Genomic DNA, 22,231 nt, shown 5'->3' on the forward strand with positions numbered 1-22,231 from the left:
CCTTAATAACTCATTGTTAGGAGTTGGAGATATTTGCGATCGGCATAAATACGGCTTATGTGGTAGAGCCGCCAGCGACATATGGTTGTGATCAACTGATGGTGGCCTGAGAAAGAAGAAGAAGCAACCGAAGAAACGCTGTCAGGCTAAACCTAACGCTATCAACTGAAACAACCGAACAAACGCCGCCAAACCAAACCAAACCCTATTTCTTAAGCAAGTTTATTATTATTATACCCAAAATCACGCTGACAGACCGACGGAGGGCGCTTCTGGATCTTTTCCACTCCGGCGATTACGAACCGGCCCACAGGTTTTCCTGCAAATTACGGCCCGCGTGCCACTCGTATAAATACCGGGCTCCCCTTCAGGTCTCCCCCACAATCCCAATCCCTACCCCGAGCCCGACTGGACGCGCAGCTCTCTCCCAACCGAGGCGGCGCGACCTCCTCCCGCCGCCCCGCCGGACCCCTCGCCGCCCGACGCTCCGCCCGTGCCGTCCAGATCCGCCTCTGTCGTCCCGCCGCCTCCCAGATCCGCCGTCCGCCTCCCCTCCGATCTTATTTTGTTGGTAAGCTACGGTGCGACGCAAACACATAAGTAGATGGATTCCAAGTAGTATAAACTCTAGAGAACGGACATGTTTGTGTGTGGTTGGGTGGGTGGGTATCACAGATTTACAATCGTATTCTGTATCCACTGATTGATGGAGGCATATGCCTAGTTGTTTGTGACTTCACATACTGGATTAGTATCCATATTTCGATGTTCCGGAATAGTCTGTGCTTTTGTGTATCAGTTTCTCTGTCGTGGGTTCATCATATGTTTGTTACGAGATCAGATATCTAGGTACATATTTGTTCCTGATTTCGTCTTTTTAGTTGCTAGACAACCAACTGATACAAGTTTTTGGTAACATCGCAAGGCAAGTTTAGATGAATGTCACGTGTGCGATTGCTCTGTTTATTTTGTCGTCAGTTTGTACTTCAGACGTGCCTGCAATTGTAGCGATTGTCCCTAGTCCCAGTTACTTATTTTGGACATTGTTATCTTTGTTTCTCTGTTCTAGACAGTTGATTTCTCAACCTGCTATCTTCATTATAAATTTTCCTGCAAATTGTCTATACTAATGTTGCATGTACATTTCTTCTGATCCATGTCCTTAAGATATGATATCTAGTATTGTTAGTTGTAATAATCAAATATGAGATTGTCATTATGCCTTGACTTAGCGCCTGATCAAGAGCGTATGCCCTAAACTGTATCAGAAGACGTAGACATCTGCTGTCCTTTTGGACACCTGAACAGGAGTTGCCCGAAAATTTTAGGCTAATCGTCTTCTCTATCCCTTGTGAACATGCTGGTTGTTTCTTTGTTGGATTACTTCTGTAGCTTTCATGGAGCTATGACAATCAATACAAATATCTTAGCCTCTTAGGACAACTCTACTTTGTTGATGTTGGTCACACATGTGCTGTTTAGACTGTTTATACGGAGCTCCTGATTTTATCATTAAGAGATTTAGTTGTCTCCTTTCTACAATTCTGCCAGCAACTGGACTATGAATTGATACTGTGTGATACTCTGGCCCCCTTTCCTTAATGATGGTGTAATTTTTAATTCAGTTAGTTTCTTGTAATCTCATCTTACATGAAGAATCAGCAATATCTGATCTTTGACTTGTTTAATCCAGGTAGCAGCCTCTGTATCGCTGCAATCTGACAAAGTGGAGGGCCTAGAAGGTGAAGCTTCTTTTATGTCTGAACAAGCATCGGTTTATTTGGGATCAGTTGGATTGCTGGGAGAGTATTCTCGTTCAACGAGAAAAAGGCACAAGTTTGTGCTCCCCTGCATGCATCAAGAGCCTATTAGGATCTCTGGTTCTGAGGATTCACTTGCCACCGCCAGTGCTCAAAGCCAGCTCAGTTTTCTTCAAGGGCCAGCAGCCAATCTCATTTCTGAAATTTTCTACATCTGATAGTATCTGCTGCAGAAATCTTGAGTCAAGATGGCGCTGCAAAACATTGGTGCTTCAAACAAGGATGATGCCTTCTACAGGTACAAGATGCCCAGAATGTTGACAAAAATAGAAGGCCGTGGTAATGGCATCAAGACAAATATTGTGAACATGGTTGATATTGCAAAAGCACTTGCCAGGCCAGCATCTTACACCACTAAGTACTTTGGATGTGAGCTTGGAGCACAATCAAAATTTGATGAGAAGACAGGAATCGCCTTGGTCAATGGTGCTCATGATACTTCAAAGCTGGCTGCCCTTCTTGAGAACTTCATCAAGAAGTATGTCCAGTGTTACGGTTGTGGCAATCCTGAGACTGAGGTCCTCATCTCCAAGAAAGAGATGATAACTCTGAAATGTGCTGCCTGTGGCTTCCTCTCTGATGTTGACATGAGGGACAAGCTCACTACATTCATCCTGAAGAACCCGCCAGAACAGAAGAAGGGAGGCAAAGACAAGAAAGCTATGCGAAGAGCTGAGAAGGAGCGGATGAAAGAAGGCGAGGCTGCTGATGAGGAGATGAAGAAACTCAAAAAGGATGCAAAGAAGAAAGGTGCTTCTTCCAAGGATACAAAGAAAAAGGCTGCTGGGGGAGGTTCAGATGAAGAACATGCAACCTCACCAACTCACAGTCAAGGTGCTGACCTTGCAGCTGCTGGAGATGATGATGACGATGACGATGACGATGTGCAGTGGCAGACTGACACGTCAGCGGAGGCTGCGAGAAAACGCATGGAGGAGCAGCTGAGTGCAGCAACTGCTGAAATGGTTATGCTTGCCACCGAGGAGACGGAGAAGAAGAAGAAACAGGCCCTGCACAAAGAGGGCAGTTCCAATGGGACACCAAAGGCTGAAGATAATTCCAATGGCAACCAGACTGGGCCCAAGACCACTCCTTACGATGAACTGGTTGAAGAGATCAAGGCCAACTTGGGCAATGCTGCCACCGCAGCTCAGCTCAAGGGTGTCCTCTCCTCCTCGGCCCTACCCCCCAAGGACGTGATGCATGCTCTCTTCGAGGCACTCTTCCATGGCGTGGGCAAGGGGTTTGCGAAGGAAGTGGTGAAGAACAAGAAGTACCTTTCCACTGCGGTGCCTGATGAAGGGTCCCAGATGCTCCTGCTCCAGGCTATAGAGGCGTTCTGTGGCAAGTGCAGTGCTGAAGCCCTGAAGGAAGTCCCCGTCGTCCTGAAGGCCCTCTATGATGGAGACGTCCTCGAGGAAGAAACCATTGTCCAGTGGTACAATGAAGCTGTTGCTGCCGGCAAGAACTCCCAGGTCGTGAAGAACGCCAAGCCGGTCGTGGAGTGGCTCCAGAGCGCCGAATCTGACGATGAGGAGTGAGAGGCAGTACTGCGATTCCCTACCACCCTACTACCGAGTGTCTTTGATGAGTGTTCTATAAGTGTCAGTCTTTGTCTTTCCACTTTTCGTATTTGCCTGTTGTTTACACCATTGAGTTTTTGGTTATTTCTGTATCGAGTCAGTTAAACGAACTATAGTATGTCTGGTCGGTTGCATCTGGTGTGCCTGTTTGTTTTCTTGCCATCTTTCGATGAAACTACGTTTGAATACATTAAGTGTGACATGCTATTATATGATGTTTGCACAGATTTGCTCTATAATTTATGTTATACTCGATATTGAGTTGCATGCTAGAACCTTTTGCTTATCCAGAAATCTCATGGTATACATGAGACGGGTAATGTTGATTTTCCAGTTACATAGCTGCCTGATGTGGATCTATTCAGCCTAGTCAAGTAGGAGTAGTTGATGATATCAGCTAATGTTGATTGGGCAATTACATCGCTGTCATGAAATCACCTGGATAGATTATCTTTGTACTTCTGTGTGTGAGAGAGAGGTTTTTAAACTTAAATTGACAGTTAAGTTGTGATTTGTGGAGATATATAGCACTTGAAATTTTTGCCATGGCCCTTGGAACTTCATGCTCTCCTTTGTACCCCCTCTGTTAGGAAATATAAGATCGTTTAGATCACCAAAGTATAGTGCTCTAAAAGATCTTATATTCTTGATAGAGGGAGTACATGATGACAGAAGATTATGAAAGAAACTGGACAACATGCCAACATTTTCTTATTTGGAACTACTACTAGTAGTACATGCCAACACTGGTATGTCTAAAAGAATACGTACATGCTAACAATGGCGTCCCTCATAGAGCACAGCAGAGGTACAAAAATGGTAATTCACGTTCTCATATAATAACACCGATCATCTAGTCGATCATATCACCCTACCCTCTTCTTCTTCCGCGTCCTCCACCGCCACGGCCACCGGCACCGGGAGCTTCTCGAGCCGCTCCCGCAGCTCGGCCTGCTCGGCCCTCAGGGAAGAATTGTCGCGCAGCACGCGGTCGCAGTCCCTGATGACGCGGTTGAGCTGGTCAAGCAGCTGGCGGTTGGCGCCGCGGAGGTGCACCACCTGCGCCCACAGCTCGCTCAGCTGCTTCTGCTTCCTCATGCGCGACCGCCGCGCCGACTCCCGGTTCGAGACCATCCGCCGTCGCCGCCGCTCCTCCGCGAGGCTGCAGTGCGCCGCCTGGTGGTGGTGGTGGTACTCGTCCGACTCGTCCGAGTTGGACGATCTGGCCCCGAACGGCAGGAGGAGCCCGCCGGCGGAGGCGGCCTCGTGGAGCAGCTGGCCGGCGACGTCGTGCTGCTGGTACGAGGAGCAGGGGGAGGTCGCCGCCTGAGGAACCAGGAGGCCGCCGCCGTTGTACTGGAAGAGGAAGTCGTCCGGAGCCACCTGGTAATGGGGCCTGAAGGCCGCGGTTGCGGTCGCAGCCGAGAGGTACGGGACGCTGGCGAGCTCGGCCGGGTACATGCTTGCTCGTGCTCGGTCGGTCGAGCTAGCTAGCTGTGGAGCGGAACGGAGAAGAGAGCGAATGGCCTGTGATTATGGAGGCGAGAGGGCAGATTTATAGTGGAGATGTGCAGCAGCTACAGGACCCACGTCGTCAGAGCTTTAGCTTAGCTTGCACATACTACTCCGTACTAGTACTACATAACGACATGGGATTGGCACCGAGACTGGGATCAGGGATTAGCAGGGGTCTTGATGGGCATCATGCAGCGTTGTTTTATTATTTGTGCCAGCTTTTGGAAAATGTGCATGCCTCCAAAAGGGCGTCCATTTGTTCGCCGCGATCAAAATGAAAAGGCGGAATGAGGTGCAGGGCCGGGCAGCTTTTGTAGCACATCACTCGCACCAGGTGAGGTGCTGAGGCCATTCAGAGACACGGTGGTTGGGTAACAGTGACAGCCATGTATGTCCGGGTGAATGAATTGTCAAAGGGGTGTACATCTATACTCCACTGGTGTGTGGCTTGAAAGAGCAATACCGTAAACATGGGCCAGTTACTCTACCGGGTATGATACATGATCAGTTCATCGTTTTCGGACACAGTTCTTCTTGCCTTCTTCCAGGGTTCCTACCAGAAATTTCTGAAGGGGAGCTCAAGCAGCAGGAGCACCTTCCAGAAAGAGGAAGGTGATTAGGTTGGCCTGTAATGGGTGTTACTGTGGCCCAGGGGAACTCCACTTGGATAAAGGGAAGGTGGAACCTCTGCAGTTGGCAACTTGCCACTAAGAACATCTCTAGCAGATCCCGCATAAGTGGCCAAACCCATAAATTTTTTGCGTTTTACAGTTTTGGGCAAAAAAAGTTGCCAGAACAGAAACCGTAAAAGTGGTCAAAACCGTAAATTTTTTAAGGGCCACCGCAAATGTACACCCGAAACTCTTATCTTTGGAGGTTGGAAGGCCGAATATAGGGGGCCCCGTATACCGGTCAAACCTCGACGGAGGCGACGGGGCGTGGCCGGCGAGGCGGGGCGCGGCCGGCGCGGTGATGGGGCGCGGCCAGCAGGGGCGGAGCACGGCCGGGCGACGGGGCATGGCCTGCGGGCGACGGGGCGCGGCCGACGGGGTTGGGCGCGGCCGGCTGGAGGAAGGGGCGGCAGCGGCCGGACTGGAGGCCGGCCGTGAATATACTTTTTTAGGATCCGTTTGAGGGGTCTACATCTGTGCCAGCCCGAGCCAGCCCGCAAAAGCGGTTTTGCGCGAACTGCAAACGCGTTTTGCGGGTCGGTGGGATGCGGGGTCTGCTAGAGTTGCTCTAATTCGCTCATCAGTCAGGAGGAAACCCCATATCCACTAGCTAGGGCAGTACGTACTATGCCTCTTATTTTTCTGGTTTGTCGTCCCTTTTATCCAACTGTCGGTTTGGTTCCAGAGAACAACATTTTTGATTGTCTGTGCAGTCTGACATTTTGCCGCGTGGAACAAACATTAGTTTTGCCAGGTGTCGGGAGCGTTGTGATTCAAACAATTCCAACTCAGAAAGCAGCTACATTCTGAAGTTGCTTGTATTAGCTTTGTAGTAAGATATCACACGTTATGGACATCTGTGACAGTAATCACACTCGTATATATGTACCATTTTAACTAATTTTTACTTGATGGCATTGACATGTATACTTCACATCTATCAGAACTGAAGACGGGAAATCCTGCTTCCTGTCACTGTCACATTCTTAGCACTTCACCACACAGTACGTACGCTATCAGAACGTTGCTCGTGATAGCAATGCGTTGATGTTGTATTACCAATCAGCTCCACATAGTTTGTTAGAGATACGACATGCAAATCTCTCTCGAAATAGGCTTTTACCCCGCTTTATAAATAAAATAGCGGTTCATACAACCAACATCTGAACATCACTTGAAGAGCGGCGGCTAGGGCCAAAGCACATTCATGCCCAAGAAAACATTAGAGAAATAGAAAAAAAACACCTAGTGGCAGCCAACAAGCGGCACTACGAAGACGATAGTCGACGCGCTAAAGCCAGGAGTGCATCCATCATGAGGCCGAGCCAGTCGCGATCACGCTACCTCGAGAGCGGTGCCAGTGCTGCAGAAAAGCAAGAAATTTGAAGGAGTCAGATGCCTTCCTCGGAAAGACCTTCTCAATCACCATCTTATTACGAGTCGTCCAAACAGTCCGTGACATCACCGCAAAATAAGCCAAAATAGACGGTGATGTCGTGACTGCTGCATAACTCTATGTTTGAGAAACTCCGCGAGGTTCAGGGCCTCCTAGTCGAGTCCCAACGCCTCGCGGACGAATGTCCATAACACCCGCGCCGCCATACAGGAGAAAAAGATATGAGTCCCAGTCTTCGGTACTGCACAGAAGGGGCATAGGCCATCACTAGGTCTGTGCCGCTTAAGTACCTCTGTCCTCGAGGGGAGGCGATCCTGTAGTAAGTGCCACACGAAAAATCTTAATATTTAAGGGTAAGGGGGCTTTCCACAACGGAGAAAGCCAGGGTGGTAGGTGGCTGGCATAGGGCATGGTATGCCGTGGTCACCGAATATTCCGCCGTCGGCGCAAGCCGCCAGGACACCGTGTTTGGATAGTCCGGTAGCACTATTGGTAGGGCGGCCCGTAATCTAGTCCGGTCGTCACACTCTGCTTGTCCAAAGGTGCGACAGAACTGGATATTCCACTGCCCAGCTTGGAAGGCCATTTAGACTAGTAGAGACGGGTCCACACAGATCAAGAACAAGCAAGGGAAGCACACGCGCAATGGCTCGGTACCCAACCTGGGGTCTAGCCAAAATTGGACCCCGTCCCCATTCCCTATGGAGAAGGAAATCCCTAGGCTGATGTCCTCCTTGATCCTTTAGATGGAACGCCAGAATTGCGAACCACCCGGCTGGGCGCATGCCAGGAGCGGCTCACCCTTAAGGTATTTTGCGTGAATGAGCTGTAACCATAAACCTCCCTCGTCGTGTAGGATCCGTCAGATCCATCGCAACATGAGCGCGACGTTCATGCGGCGGGATGCAATAAATGCCCAAGCCACCATGGTCCTTAGGCATACATATATCCGCCCATTTTAACATGTGATACTTTTGGTGACCGTTGGCCGCCTGCCAGAAGAACCTAGCGAGGTCCTTACCGAAGGCACTGTGAACTCCCTCAGGTAGGATATACAACCGCATCATGTACATGAGGAGGCTCGCTAGGTTAGAACTAATAAGGACCGGTTTGCTCCCTTTGGAAGTAAATCGTCCACGCCAAGGCTCGGCCTAAGATGCTATTCGTCCCACCAATGGATCGAATGCACTCATCAGAATCTTCGAGTCAGCCATCGGTATTCCCAAGTATGTAACAGGGAATGAGGTTAGTCTGCAATTTAGGTTGTCCGCAATCCATTGTTGTTCCTCCGCAGGGAATCCCATGATGACGGCATCACTTGTCAAAGTTAATCTTTAGTCCCGACATAGCCTCAAAGCAGAGGAGTAGGAACTTAAGACAATGTCTAGATCGGACCCCTCCACCATAATCATGGTGTCATCGGCATATTGGAGGTGAGTGACCCCTCCCCAAGGATCAGGTGACCAACTACCCCCAAGAGGTGACCTGCCTTTCTAGCTTTATCCAAGATTCCCGCTAACGCATCAACAATAAGATTGAAGAGAAGAGGGGAGATTGGGACCCCTTGCTTCACTCCCGCGGAGGACGTAAAGAATGGCCCCACCTCGCGATTTATATTAATCATCATCTTACCAGATCGCACCAACTGCATAATCCAGTTGCACCATTTGTCCTCAAAGCCTCTGCGCTCCAGGACTAGCCGCAAGAAGGTCCAGTCCAGCCGATCATAGGCTCTCCGGAAATCCAGCTTGAGAAAGACGCACTTATGTCCGCGCGCCCGCACCTCGTTCACAATCTCATGAAGGGCCAGGATTCCATCCTAAATTCGTTGTCCCTCCAGAAATGCCTTTCGGAGGGGATGATCCAGCCGCTCAGCGACCGGTGCTAGTCTAGTCGCGCAGACGTTTGAGAAAATGCGCTCGAGAAGGTTGATAACTATGATAGGCTTGAAGTGCCTAATGTCCATCGCCCCAACTACTTTGGGAATCAGGGTGATGGCTCCAAAATTTATTCGCGACACGTCAAATGTTCGAATATTGAATTCATCGCACATCGACATGATCACTGGCTTTAGGACATTCAAGAATTTCTAGAAGAAGGCAACCGGCAGGCCGTCAGGCCCCGGTGCCGACCTCGCCTTCATAGAGGCGATCACCATACCCACCTCTTTTGACGATAATGGGATAGTTAATTTCGCATTCTCAGTGTCGGATACCCTATCCGCTGTCGGCCAGAAATTTTTAGACAAAGACACCCGACCACGGGGTTCCGCCGAGAAGATCCCCTTAAAGGAGTAAATGTGGGACCTAATCTCATCCGGGTGCTCCAGAAGGGTATCTCCCTCCCAGAGGCACGGGGTGGAGCACTTCTGGCACCACCCATTAGCGATCGCCTGGAAGTAGGCGGTGTTAACATCGCCTTGGAGGAGCCATTTCTCCCCCCTTCCCCGACGTTGCCAGAACAATTCTTCTCCCTTGAAGATCTCCATCAGGGAGGATTCAAGGGAGTCACTATAAAAAAATACACTTCCGTGATGATACGTGTTTGTCACAGTAGGTCGCGTTTTTTGTCATGCATGTACATCCATGACGATTTTATGACAAAATCAAGATAGTCATACCTGTGCTGTCGTAGAAGTGTTCCATGACATTACCAAAATTATCATCACGGAAGTGTCCACTTCCATGACGATAAATCGCGCGTCACAGAAGTGCTTTCGTCAAGGGTGACCGACACGTGGCATCCACCGTAACGGAACGCCGTTAAGCTACCGGGTCGGGTTTTGGATCCGATAACCCGTTAATAGCCCCGACCAATGGGGATTTTCCACGTGTAAAATCATCATTGGCTGGAGGAAACACGTGTCGGCTCACCGTTGGGACAGATGTCATCCGCTCATTGGACCGAAGGTGCCTATGATACGGCGACACGTGGCACGGCCCAACAGAGGCCTATTCCTGTGAAAAGGCCGGCCCGTTTGACTTGGTCAAAAGGTGGCGGGCCGGCCCACGGAAAGCCTGTTAACGGCATGTTCGCATATAACCCATTTACAGCCCGCTAACCCAGGGCCCGTTACGCCCTATCCGAATTAGGCCCAGTAGCGTCATCTGGGCCGTCCAATATGATTCAACCCGTTTTAACTTCCGGCCCATGTGTGGCCCATGACTTCTTTCGGCCCATATGAGGACCTTTGTAACTCTTGGCCCATTAATGGCCCGTGGTGAAACTGGCCCGTAATGAACAGTGTATCACTTTATACCCATTAACGGCCCGTTATTCCATTGGGCCGTTTCCAGCCCAAGTTATCTTTCGGCCTTCTCAGGGCCCATTGATTCTTGGGCTCATTTGCAGAATTCGGTTACATATGGCCCGTTACTGTCATTTTCTGCTTGTGGGCCAAATTCAGCACGTCGTTACAGTCGGCCCGTTTGCAAACCGTTAATACGTTGGGCCGTTTTCATGTAAAAAAAACCCGTTGGGCTGTTTTCATAGAGTTATCAAATACGGCTTATTAACGGCCCATTATGGTCCACGAATAGTACGGCCCATGATTGGCGAAATGATGATACGCCCCGTAGAAGGCCCATGGATCCTACGGCCCGTATGAGGCCCATGGATAGTACGGCCCGTAGAAGGCACATGGATCGTACGGACCGTAGAAGGCCCATGGATCCTACGGCCCATAGAAGGCCCATGGACCCTAAGGCCCGTATAGAAGGCCGATGGATCCTACGGCCGGACGAAGGCCCATGGATCATACGGCCTGCAGGAGGCCCATGATTACAACAGTCCGTGTGTTGCCATGATTATTTTGGCCTAGTTACCAAAAATAGGCTATTGTGGCCACTAGAAAAAAACAGAAAAAGAACTGCAGTGACTACAAGCAAACAACTAAACAAGACAATAAGGAAATAAATAAGCAAGCAATTAACGCTAGCCTATTACCGCTACATATTACATCCACTGGGCATCAAAGTTCGCCACCAGTGCAAATATAGGGAACAAAGCAGCACATTACATACACTGGCCGTCAAAATTGGCCACCAGTGCAAATAAACGCGGCAGCAAAACAAGAGCATAACTGAAACAACTTCAGATGAGCTCAAGAAATGTTATCCTGGGTATCCACCATGCTGGCAATAAGCTTAGCAAGCTGATTAGCTTTGTCCTGTTTGGCGCTAAAATCCTCCAACGCTTGTTGTTGCACCAGAAAGTATGCATCTGAATGCTCCAGGGACTTCCGCAGTCCTTCCGCTTCTTGTCGCAGCACAGCTGATCGATGTCTTTCAGCTTGTAGTTGAGACTCAAGAAACCGAACTGATTCAGACAGTGAGTTTGAATAGCTTGTGCAAGCGGTAGTGGCCAGTAACTCGAACACTAAACGAAGACAGGACTTTGGGGTTGTCTCGCTGTCTTCAAGATAGTCTTCCTTAGCTGTTTTATCAGCTTTGTTGGAGACCAACAAGGATGTGTCACTATCCTAAACCTTATCTGCATTACTTCCTTTACCATTGCTTAATAAGGCACTCTTCCCCAATATTCTGTCAGCATTCTAAAAGAAGAAACAAGTAGACACATAACAAGTTTAGCATGTACTAGTATATGAAACTCATTTCGGTGAACCAGTTCATTAGTAAGGTGGACAGGATTAAACTACCAAGTCTTCTATTGCCAAGTACTAGTACATAATAAAAGCATCAAACAAACATATATCTATGTCCTATGGTCACTGCATTGTCTTGCCAAATCAAAATAGAGACACGGTTCAAATCATATCAGTTCAAGACAAAGCAGCAGTGAAAGAACACAAAGCGTGGGAAACTACACGGCACAACAAGATTTCAGATGGGTACCACGGGTGTACATGTACAACAATACTATTGGCTCTGTTGTGATGCTAGTAATGTGCATGATATGAAAGTCAACTGTATACACAATTGAAATTGAAATCAACAGAGCTATTGATAAGAGCAAACCTCTTAAAGAAACATGCGTGAACATACCTACTGTGCCATTGGAGTTTCGATTGGATCCTTCAATTTAAAAATAAGTTTGTATGAGTAAATACAGTGATACAAGAGCAAAGCAATCATAGTTCAAAAAGGCGCGCCTAAGCGAGCGCTTAAGCGCGCCTAGGCTCTAGGCGTTGGCAAAACGCATTGCGCATAACTACGCATAATCTGTGCATAACTGCGCATAAGCATGCGCTTTGGTCAGTAAAGCGCAAGGCGGTGGCAAAACGCACAATTAACGCCTAGCACTTTTTTGAACTATGATAGCAATGGAATCTTAAATTAGAACAGTTGTTCTTCAGGTTTAGGCACTTGTTCTACATGAACAGAGTTAGTAAGACGCAAGAATATAATACTTAAAAAATAGAAAATGAGCTCATAGACCTTACCACATTCTTGGTTCGGGACCAGTATAGAACAAGGCGTTCCCAGTCATCGTCCAGTAAATGTGTCTCAGGAGAACGTAAGGGAATTTGATGAGTTTCTTTGCCGGTGAAGTACGTTTTCTTCAAGTAATTCCGATACTGCCACCAAGCATTCTTGAAGATAGCATAGGTATTTGCACAGGTTACCTCATCCTGAGTTTCCAAATCGGTCCTTCTCTATAGAGAAAAATGGGAAAATTTGCTGTATTATAACCATCATGGAGGTAGGATGTATGGGACGAAGCAAAGTAATTGCCATGAATAACATTACTTACACATAACTCCTGGACAAACACCTGCAACTGGCATTTTCCTTCATCTTCAGTATAATATTTCCAAGATGGGAAGATACGCACATACGATTTAACAACATCAAATGCGACAGATGCTAAACTACGACTAGCTGGTTGTGCTTCCTCCACAGGAATAGGTGTACTAACTGGTGGAGTTGGGGTTCGCCGTGATAGTACTGGCCCTTTGGGCACTAGAGCCGCCTTACTAACTACTCTCGTTTGGGAGCTCTGTGGTGGAGATGGTGCTGTGTCAACAGGAACTGGGTTACTTTCGGCTGGGGTTGGGGTTAGATTGGGTGAAGCTGGTTCTCTGTCCATCGGAGTAGGGGTACAATCTGCGAGAGTTTGGGTTATGTGTGGTAGGGCTGGTTCTTGTGCATGTACAACCGGGGTGCTATCTCCACCAAGAGGTAGCACTATTTTATTTGAAGACCGTGTTTTTAGTCCGCTAGATAGTAGCATCACCCGCTCCAATTCAAATGGCTGATAAACAGGAAACATAGTTGAATGTACAGACATTGTATGAGAGACAGATGCAATAGATAGTGTGGAAAAAAGAGGGCATGAAATAGTTGACATGTATATTGTTTAACTAAAACGGATAGCATGACATAATTTCACATATATGATGTCTATCTAAACTAGATAGCATAGCATAACATAATTCAAAGATATGATGAATAACTAAACAGGATCGCATGACATAATTCACCTACATGTTATCTAAGTAATCAGGATCACATCATTTAATTCACATATGTGATTTATATGCTAAACAAAGGGCATTCGATATGATGTCTGAACTAAGAACATGGTGTTGAATATTGTGTATATGATGTCTAAACTATGCAATGCAAGACACCGTATGCATGATATGAGCAGTATAACCGTGCCAAGTTAGAGCATACACCTCAGTGGGGGAATAGGACTGGTCATCTGTCTCTGAATCCATCTCTGAGGAGCTATCGGGACCCAACAAGAGATCTGCTTCGACAGGTAGCACTGTCTGCTCTGAAGGCCTTGTTGTCACTCCAGATTTTTCCATGTCCCACCCAAATGGCTAATTCACAGGAAGAGTAGTTTAATGTACAAACATTGTCGACAAATGGAAATGTAATGAAGAAAAGGATGGGCAAGATATCATTCAAATATATGATGCCTGGTTAAACAGGATGGCATTGCACATTTCACATATATTATGGCTGGCTAAAAGATATGAGACTGCATAATTCCCATATATGATATAGAAACTAAACAGGTGGCATTACAGAACATGTCTAAACTAAGCAGATGACATATATGATGTCAAAAGTAGGCACTGCAAGGCAACATATGCATGATATGACTAACATCATCATGCCAAGGTAGAGCAAACACCTTGGGGGGTAAATAGGAGTGGTCAGCGGCGTCTGAATCCGCCTCAGAACAGATATCTTCCTCTGGATTACAATCTGGAGAGGGGTGGGGAGGGTTTGCCATTGAATCCACCATGGAGCGATGTCTGCATGACATTGTATTGCCGCACAAAACTCTTCTCTTTTTCTCTACATGTTCAACATGACTATGTACAATATCTGACATGCATACGAAAAAAATATGGTGAGATTATGTAAGGAGAGCATGCAGAAATTTAGAGTGATGGTAACAACCAGTGGATCGACGTTTTTCCGTTGAACCAAAATAGCCCTAATGGATCGACATGAATGTATAGTAATAAGTGATGTAACAAGTGTACAACCTCTTTGCCGTAGCCGTGTCGACCTCAGCATCATTGGATTGGTCGCTGAAGCAGTTGAGGCAGAGGTGGCTGTCGGAGGTGTGGAGGAAGATCTGAGGAATCTGTAGACGGCGTCCAGGGCATTGCTCTATTGTGATGGTTCGTTCTGTCGTTGGAGCAGCTCCGGTGAGCCGTAAGATGTCAAGGCTGAAGCAGCACAAGACAGACATCGTCTATCTCAAGTGGGATTCTAATAGCATCTCCAATAGATGATGTAAAATGGATGTAAAATTAACATCACCAAAAACCACCTGACTACAACAGATGAGGTAAAAACTGTTGACTCTGAACTTAACTATCGAAACTGAAATTTACTGTGGAATCTGAATGCTACTGTCGAAACTGAACGCAATGGTAGCAGAGAGACACTTGACATGTAGTTTAGGGAGGGCTTGCAGTTCATCTTCAACCTGCACCCCCTGAGCCGCCAGCCACCACCGGCCGAACCGCCGGCCCCAGCGCCGCCTCGCCGCCCCGAAACAACTCGCCACCGCCGCCCCGGCCAGCCCTCTAGGCCCCCCGCCCCCACCCTGAACCCTAAGATAGATAGTGGGGTACCTCTCCGGCGAGCCCCCGTCCCCGCTGTGGGTGGTTCTTCCTTAACTCCGGCGAGCCCCCCTAACCCCTGAAAATTGACTGACCCAAAAGTCGATTTAGTCGACTGAAGTGTGGCTTAATCGGAGCAGAGCAGCACGAGCGAGGGGGAGAGCAGCAGCAGCAGCTGGGCGAGCGAGCGATCGAGCGAGAGCCGGAGCAGCAGCAGCAGCGCGAGCGAGCGAGAGCCGGAGCAGCAGCAGATCCGGTTGGTATGGGCGCTGCTGTCGAAGGGGCCTCGCACTAGGGGAGAGCCGCCGTGGAGATGTCGCCCGCGGCGCCGTCTTCAAGGTAGCCGCTCCATGGGGGTGCGGGATGGAGCACCGTCGGCGCCGGGAGGTCGAGTTAAGGACAAGGTGCGATGCGATGAGTGTACAACCTCTTTGGTGGCGCCGAGTAGGCCTCGGCTTCGTCCGAGGAGTCGGTGAGGATGCTGCGGTTCCGGTGGAGCAGGTTAAGGCGGCGCTGTGGTGTCACGACCGGATTTTTAGGATATAAATTCCCAGAAATACGGCCTGTGAGCTCACCAGCCCCAGGATTACTGTTAGCTGATGAGGCACCAACTTGATACAAGGAAAACCAAGCAAGAACAACAATATGTAGTACAAGACCATATTGGCTTAGGAGTACAACATTTGGTTTCTAGTGGTTGATGGCGGAAGCGGTTGAATACATCTGCGTCTATGGGACTCCATTTCCCACAAGAACAGCTGACCAGGATAACTCCTATCTTCGCGAGGCTGCAAACGTCAACACGCGGGTTCCGAGGTTGTCACCGCGATGCATATCTCCAAGCAAGGAATCTGGCCAAGACAATAGCCAGGGACAAGCCAGTGAGTACGTTTGAATGTACTCGCAAACATTAAGAACACGGGTATAATATATATATATATCAAACATGCCCCAGATTATTATGTGATCACACGTCTGTCACGAAATATACGAAAGACCAAGATGCACGCATGTGGGTAAAATCCACAAATATAAAGTACTGGGTGCCAAGCGAGTGTCTGAATGACTCCTCGAGCGAAAAAAATGCAGAATGATAATACCGGTGCCAAACGAGTGTCTGAATGACTCCTCGAGCGGAAAATGCAGAATAGTAATACTGGTGCCAAACGAGTGTCTGAATGACTCCTCGAGCGGAAAATGCAGAATAGTAATACTGGTGCCAAACGAGTGTCTGAATGACTCCTCGAGCGGAAAATGCAGAATAGTAATACTGGTGCCAAACGAGTGTCTGAATGACTCCTCGAGCGGAAAATGCAGAAATAATAATGCCGCAGTCGGGCGTCGGGGCGACACCACATAAAGGGCTTATAAAAGATAAATGAACAACAAGCATGCCGCAGTCGGGCGTCTGAGCGACACCACAAAAAGGGCTTATAAAAGAATAATCACGGTGAATATCCAGGAGGTAGAACCATCCCAGGGATACTCAATAAAAATACATGATATAAATGGTTAGTCCAAAATAATAAATTTCACAATCCATACGTGCCATAATCATAAACAATATTTAGCACAGTCGTTTCTCCATCCGAAAACCGATAACTTAGTCAAGCCGTATCTCCATCCGAATACCGTTGCTATGATCCAGTTAACCGTGTCTCCATTCGAATACCGTTACAGAGTTCTAGTTAAATCGTTCTCCATCCGAATACCGTTACCGAGATTCAACCCAGACTGTGGTCCTTACTCAAGAACATGACTATCCAACAGGATATATCCTCTGCAGAGGGAGTACCATTTTCCACGAGTAACGGGTTTACTTAGTCCCTCGGGACTAATTCCGTCTACGGTCTTTTAATTGAAAACACGCCTGACCTGCACACACCAGCTTAACTCACCAGTGCCTGGAATCACCCACGACACCTGCCAAGCAAAACTCTAAGTGGGGAGGCTACAACCTCGACGTAGCATGGGATCACAAAATTTATACAGCGCGCAAACTGGGGAAGCTATCCCCTTCGGCTACAACCGAAACACCCATGCCCCCGGACCGGATGACTGGTTTTAATCCATGGCCATGGGACCCTCATCACGGCCTCTCTGTACGGTGTGTGCTTTGGAAAGGGGTTGACAACCTACTGAACCATACCCTGTCCCCTGCAGGGACAAGTGGTGGTACCGACAAAGAAGGAAGCTATTGAACAAGACTCGGTCTACAACCGACTCAGGTGGTCCAAGCATCTACTAACAACATTACCACTAGTGAAATAAACCACCACTCCTCGAGCCTCACCATGCTGTGCCGGGCATACTCGTCTCAACGAGGGATTAGGGACAAGCTCGTGTCTACCCAAGACCACGACTTTCCCGGCTTCCTACCGGTGTGCAAGAGAAGCTCACGAGGATGACCCAGATCACTAGTGTATCCCTGCTGACCACAAAACAACTCCAAAGTGCACTCATGCACGAGACCATATCGATACATAAACTATCACACACTCCAAGTCAAAAGGTGTTGTGATCACATCCAAACACCACAACAAAATATTATGCCAGAGTTCAGAAATGCTTGCCTTCAAGAGTATGCAAAGGATGCACTTATTGGAAGCTTTCCTTTTCCTCCAAAAATCCTATTTTGCAAAAATACACAAATACAAATATTTCAAACACAGTACCAAAACCTGTCTCAAATATTTTTGAAATAAATCTTAAAATAAACTAGATGAAATTTGAGGGAGGTAGGAAAAAGAATCAACTCATTTGGAGTTTTATTTTAAAAGTTACAGCCAGTCAAAGATTAGTCAAACTTCTGTTTTTAAATAAAACCAGAAAAGGAAAACGATTCAGCAGAAATACGCTTTCGCAGCAGAGGAAACGCACTCGGGAGTTTTACGCCACCACTTAACCAGAGAGAGGGCGGATGTGCGGGTCGCTGACAGTGGGTCCAGAGGGCCCACTGGTCAGGTTTGACCGTTTCTTCCCTCCTTCTCCACTCTTCTGCCCGACGGGAGCGGGGCTCCGGCGATCGCCGTTGACGAACGGCAGCGCCTCACGGGCATCCAAGGGCGGGGATGGAACGGCAAGACCGAGGCGGTCCTCGGGGTGGTTGATGGGTCGTCGGAGGTGGAAGGAATCGCCGGCGGCGAGCTCCGCGGCGGAGGAAAGCTACGGTGGTGAAGTGACTTTGGCGCTCCGGTGGTCTCCGATCGGAGTTGGGTAGCTGGGCAGCTCCGCAAGACTACGGGGAAGTTCTTGGTGGCGCTGGATTGGCGAAAGGGTGGCCGGTTGCGACGAATCGCACCGGAGCTTGGCGGCGGCCGAGCTGGCCGGAGTTGGGGAGGACGGTCCTCTCCGGTCAATCTACTGCTAGGGGAGCTCTACGGGGAGGGTCTGATGTCGCGTGAGTGCTCGGAGGGGCTCGGGGTTCCCTTTTATAGCGTGACGAGGCGGGCTCCGCGGCGGCAGAAGATAAGATCGCCGGCGACCACTTTCCTGTAGTTGCAGGGCATCGTGGCGGCGACGAAGGCGTTCCGATGAGCAGGAGGATAAGCACGGCCTGTGCTCTGAGGCAGCTGTCGTGCGCTGGTGGCTTGGGCGGCGCCGTCCGCGGCGGAATCCGCTGCCGACGCCGGCGTGCCGCCAAGGGCGCGGCCAGCGGCGCAGCAGGGTGCCAGAGATATCATGGAGCAGGGGGCGGCTAGTGCGCGGTTCAGCGATGCAGAGGGGGCCAGGGTCGGGTCGCGTCGAGTGCGGTAGTGCGGCGTGTCGGCGTAGTGCGCGCGCGTGCAAATCGTGCGCTCTGGGCGCGCCCAGAGCACGCACGGCACCTGTTCGATGAAATGCCAGCGCGCTCTAGAGCTCGAGGGTGGAGCTGGCACTGCACAGGACGGAGGTAGGGGTAACAAGGCACCTAGTGGACAAGGTGGATCGGTCAGAGGTCCAAGTCCACAATGGAAACCAGAGAGCTTGCCAAAAATGACTATGCACACCAGGTGTTCGACAGAATGCCAAGTGCACTTAGGCAACTCTTGGAGTGGCCAAAGTTTCCAGATCAGGGTCTCTTTAGACACAGGAGAAGGTGGTAAGGTCACTTGGGCAAAACCAGAAACTTGTTAGTGCAAGTTTTGCAAAACTCCAGTTTTGGGCAGAAAGCAAAAGGGTTTAGAACATGCATTTCAAAACCTCCAATGAGCCCAATCTCCTGGACTCAAGAGTTTGGTAGGGAGGGCTACAAGTAGGAAAAAGCTCAGGGTTACTAGAGCAAGGAAAATTAAGGTTGCAGTACAAAACATCAAATTGGAACAGAATGCAAAAGAGGTTGATCCACTCAAATTTATCAAAGAACATCACTGGGTTTTTGCTTGAAGATGAATTGTATGCATCCATTGACATCTCCAAACACTTGGAAGAATTTTTAGAAGAATATTTAAATGGGTTGCAGTGCAAAAGTGCCTACTGGACCAGATTGGAAAAGTTGGTGAAGAGCTCAAAATCTCCAATGGTCAGAAGGTATTTTTGCATAGAAGTGATGTGGGAACATCACATGACATCCCCAAATTTTGGTGGAATTTTTAGAAGCATTTATCAAATGGTTGTAGTTCAAAAAGGAGCTCCAAATTTATGAAAGATCATTTTAAAAGGATTAAAACTCATGAAAAATGAATATGCAAATAAATCCACTGATAAAGGATTGATTTTATAAAGAGGGCACACAAGTCCAAAAATGCTCTTTGAAGGTTTTTCCCACTTGAAGCAAAAATCCAAAAAAATTTCATAAAAGGTAAAACTGGACAAATGGAAAAGTTTTATTTCCTGGCAACATTTTAATAAATAAAACAAGGCCAAAATTTTGGGTGTCACATGTGGGGATGGAGCAGTCGCGATAGACGAGGCGATCGTCGGAGCAACTCCTTGGAGGTGGAGGACGGGGCGGCTGAACCGGCGGGACAGCGAGATGGACGACGGATCCTCATCCGGGGAGGTGGACGAGGGACATCGAGCTGTTGCGGTGGACGACGTCGTCGGGGAAGAGGCTCCGGCTGGGCAGTGGTGACGTGGCGGACGGAGGAGGGTGGGGTTTCGCGGCTGGAGCGGAGAGGTTATGGCGGCCTGGGATTTCGAATGGCGAAAAGGGGGCGATGGGAGGGGCTGAAGCATGACTTAGGGACGCGCTTGTCCAAAATGTAGGGTGTGTTACAAAAGTACCCCCCACCGATTTGAACTAGCGGCCCTTTTGGCTCAGGGTTAGAAGGGGGATTTCGCGTGTCGGGATTTGGCAGCTGGAGGGAGTTTTCGCGCGCGTTGTAATTTCGGGATAGCAAGGCGCGGGTTGTGAAGGCGCCAGTTTTGGGAGCACGATATCTGAATTTTCGGGATATAACAAGACGCGGGTTGAATTTTAGGGACAAGCCTAACGTGTAGTAATATTGTACTTGTACGTACCAAATCAATTCGCACTTCCCTCAACCAAAAAGAAAACAAAAAAAATAAAACTATTCACACCACACAAAGAGAGAGTCTTGCCCTGTTTTACTATACAAATGCTATTCAAAGCTACTCCCTCCTTCCATCTATATAGGGCCTAATGCGTTTTTCGATGCTAACTTTGACCAAATATTAGAGCAATGATATATGACATGCAACTTACACAAAGCACACCGTTAAATTCATCTGTGAAAGGTTCTTTCAATGATATAATTTTCACATTGTGCATGTCATGTACTATTAATCTTGTCAATAGTCAAAGGCGGTCTTAAAAATCTCATTACGCCCTATATAGATGGAAGGAGGGAGTATGAATCCATGTTATGTCCGATTAAATTTTTTCGCTTGCTGTATAATGCATGTAACCTACTCATACCAACATTTTAGTGCATTCCAAATGTCTATACTACCGCTGCAATTCGAACTAAATTTGAATTCGTTTCTCTATTTCAATAAGAATCTACAATCATGATTGTTGCCAACTTCAACCATCATAGTTTCCTTGCTATCCGCCAGATATAAATCGGACGGCCTATAATGCAGGATGGCAGGCACACCATCATCAACAACTCCGTTTTTTTATAAGAGTAGAGATAAAATATATTAAATGTAGTATAACATGTTCATAACCACACCATGTGTATCACCGTTATATATATTCACACATGCGTCGGTTTGAAACACTATGATAAATTCTTCAAATATCCGAATTCACTTTTTATAATGAAGTATATATGATCTCTATTCGTCTTTTACACCCACACAACCCTCTTATCTTTGTAGCTAGCGCTAACTTTCTCTTGTGCATGCACACGCCCGCATCCCTCTCACCCTCCCTCAGCATTCTCTAGCTCCATCGCGCAAATTCGTCTTTTCACTTTAGGTCGTTCACCCACGGTGTGTGTAGGCCCCCCAGCTCCTTCTTTACGGCACACATCGATCGATATGCCTCTCTAGCCAGGTGTGCCTAGCACAAACACAAGCTTCCCCTCTTCTCTTGTCACCGTCCATGCCTCACTCCCACCACTCTTTTCATCGTTCTCGTACTCGCACACTCCTCCCCCCTCGATATAGTATGCCTCTCGTACCACCTCCTACATGCATCCCTCTCTCTCTATCCTTCTCCTCGTGCCTCATTTGCTTCTAACACACACATGCATGTATACCGATCGATCTCCCAACATATACCTAGATCGACTTTAACTACCCCCCATCGATCGACGTACCTCACAAGTTATGTCTCTCCTTTCTCTAACAAAGGGCGATTGATCTTCCTATGTAGTTACGTCTGCTTACCACAGCCACATCGTCCCCCCTCATCATTCGTGCATGCCTCCTGACCCGTCTCTCACACGCACGTGCACAGACAACAAGCAGCCATCTCCTCTCTTATTGATATTGCGGGCGTGCCCTCCGTTTGTCTAGCAAGCCTATCCCACCATTTGTTAGAAGCAACTCCACTACCACCCCCTCCAACACTCTAGCTCTGTCTCTCTCCCAACCTTATTCCTCTCCTGCACATATGCATGGATGCCGATCGATCTCCCTTAATACATGAGGCAGATCGATCTCCTTAATACATGAGGTAGGCCTCTCTCCTCCTCCACACATATACCAGCCATTGTACCTCTATAGTTAATTGGGCCTCCCTCTTCCCCCACCACACACCGATAGTCGAGCGCTGCAGGTAGGTATCCATGCCACAGAGA

General features: G+C 48.2%; 2 protein-coding genes across 2 annotated transcripts; one reads left to right on the forward strand and one right to left on the reverse strand.

The window, feature by feature from the left end:
- The first annotated feature begins 325 nt into the window (after positions 1-325).
- Positions 326-3,613, forward strand: LOC123145372 (eukaryotic translation initiation factor 5). The gene is made up of 2 exons (XM_044564771.1): positions 326-571; positions 1,694-3,613. The coding sequence occupies exon 2, from the start codon at positions 2,009-2,011 to the stop codon at positions 3,359-3,361; it is 1,353 nt and encodes a 450-aa protein (XP_044420706.1). The 5' UTR covers positions 326-571; positions 1,694-2,008; the 3' UTR covers positions 3,362-3,613.
- A 474-nt stretch (positions 3,614-4,087) lies between these two features.
- Positions 4,088-5,178, reverse strand: LOC123145373 (bZIP transcription factor RISBZ3). The gene has a single exon (XM_044564772.1). The coding sequence runs from the start codon at positions 4,862-4,864 to the stop codon at positions 4,265-4,267; it is 600 nt and encodes a 199-aa protein (XP_044420707.1). The 5' UTR covers positions 4,865-5,178; the 3' UTR covers positions 4,088-4,264.
- Between the last annotated feature and the right edge of the window lie 17,053 nt (positions 5,179-22,231).

The sequence above is a fragment of the Triticum aestivum genome, chromosome 6D (genome assembly GCF_018294505.1).
Source record: "Triticum aestivum cultivar Chinese Spring chromosome 6D, IWGSC CS RefSeq v2.1, whole genome shotgun sequence".
NCBI lineage: Eukaryota > Viridiplantae > Streptophyta > Magnoliopsida > Poales > Poaceae > Triticum > Triticum aestivum.

Bases quoted from the DNA above. Each gene is read 5' to 3' on its own strand.
- LOC123145372 (XM_044564771.1), top strand. From the start codon at position 2,009: ATGGCGCTGCAAAACATTGGTGCTTCAAACAAGGATGATGCCTTCTAC.
- LOC123145373 (XM_044564772.1), bottom strand. From the start codon at position 4,864: ATGTACCCGGCCGAGCTCGCCAGCGTCCCGTACCTCTCGGCTGCGACC.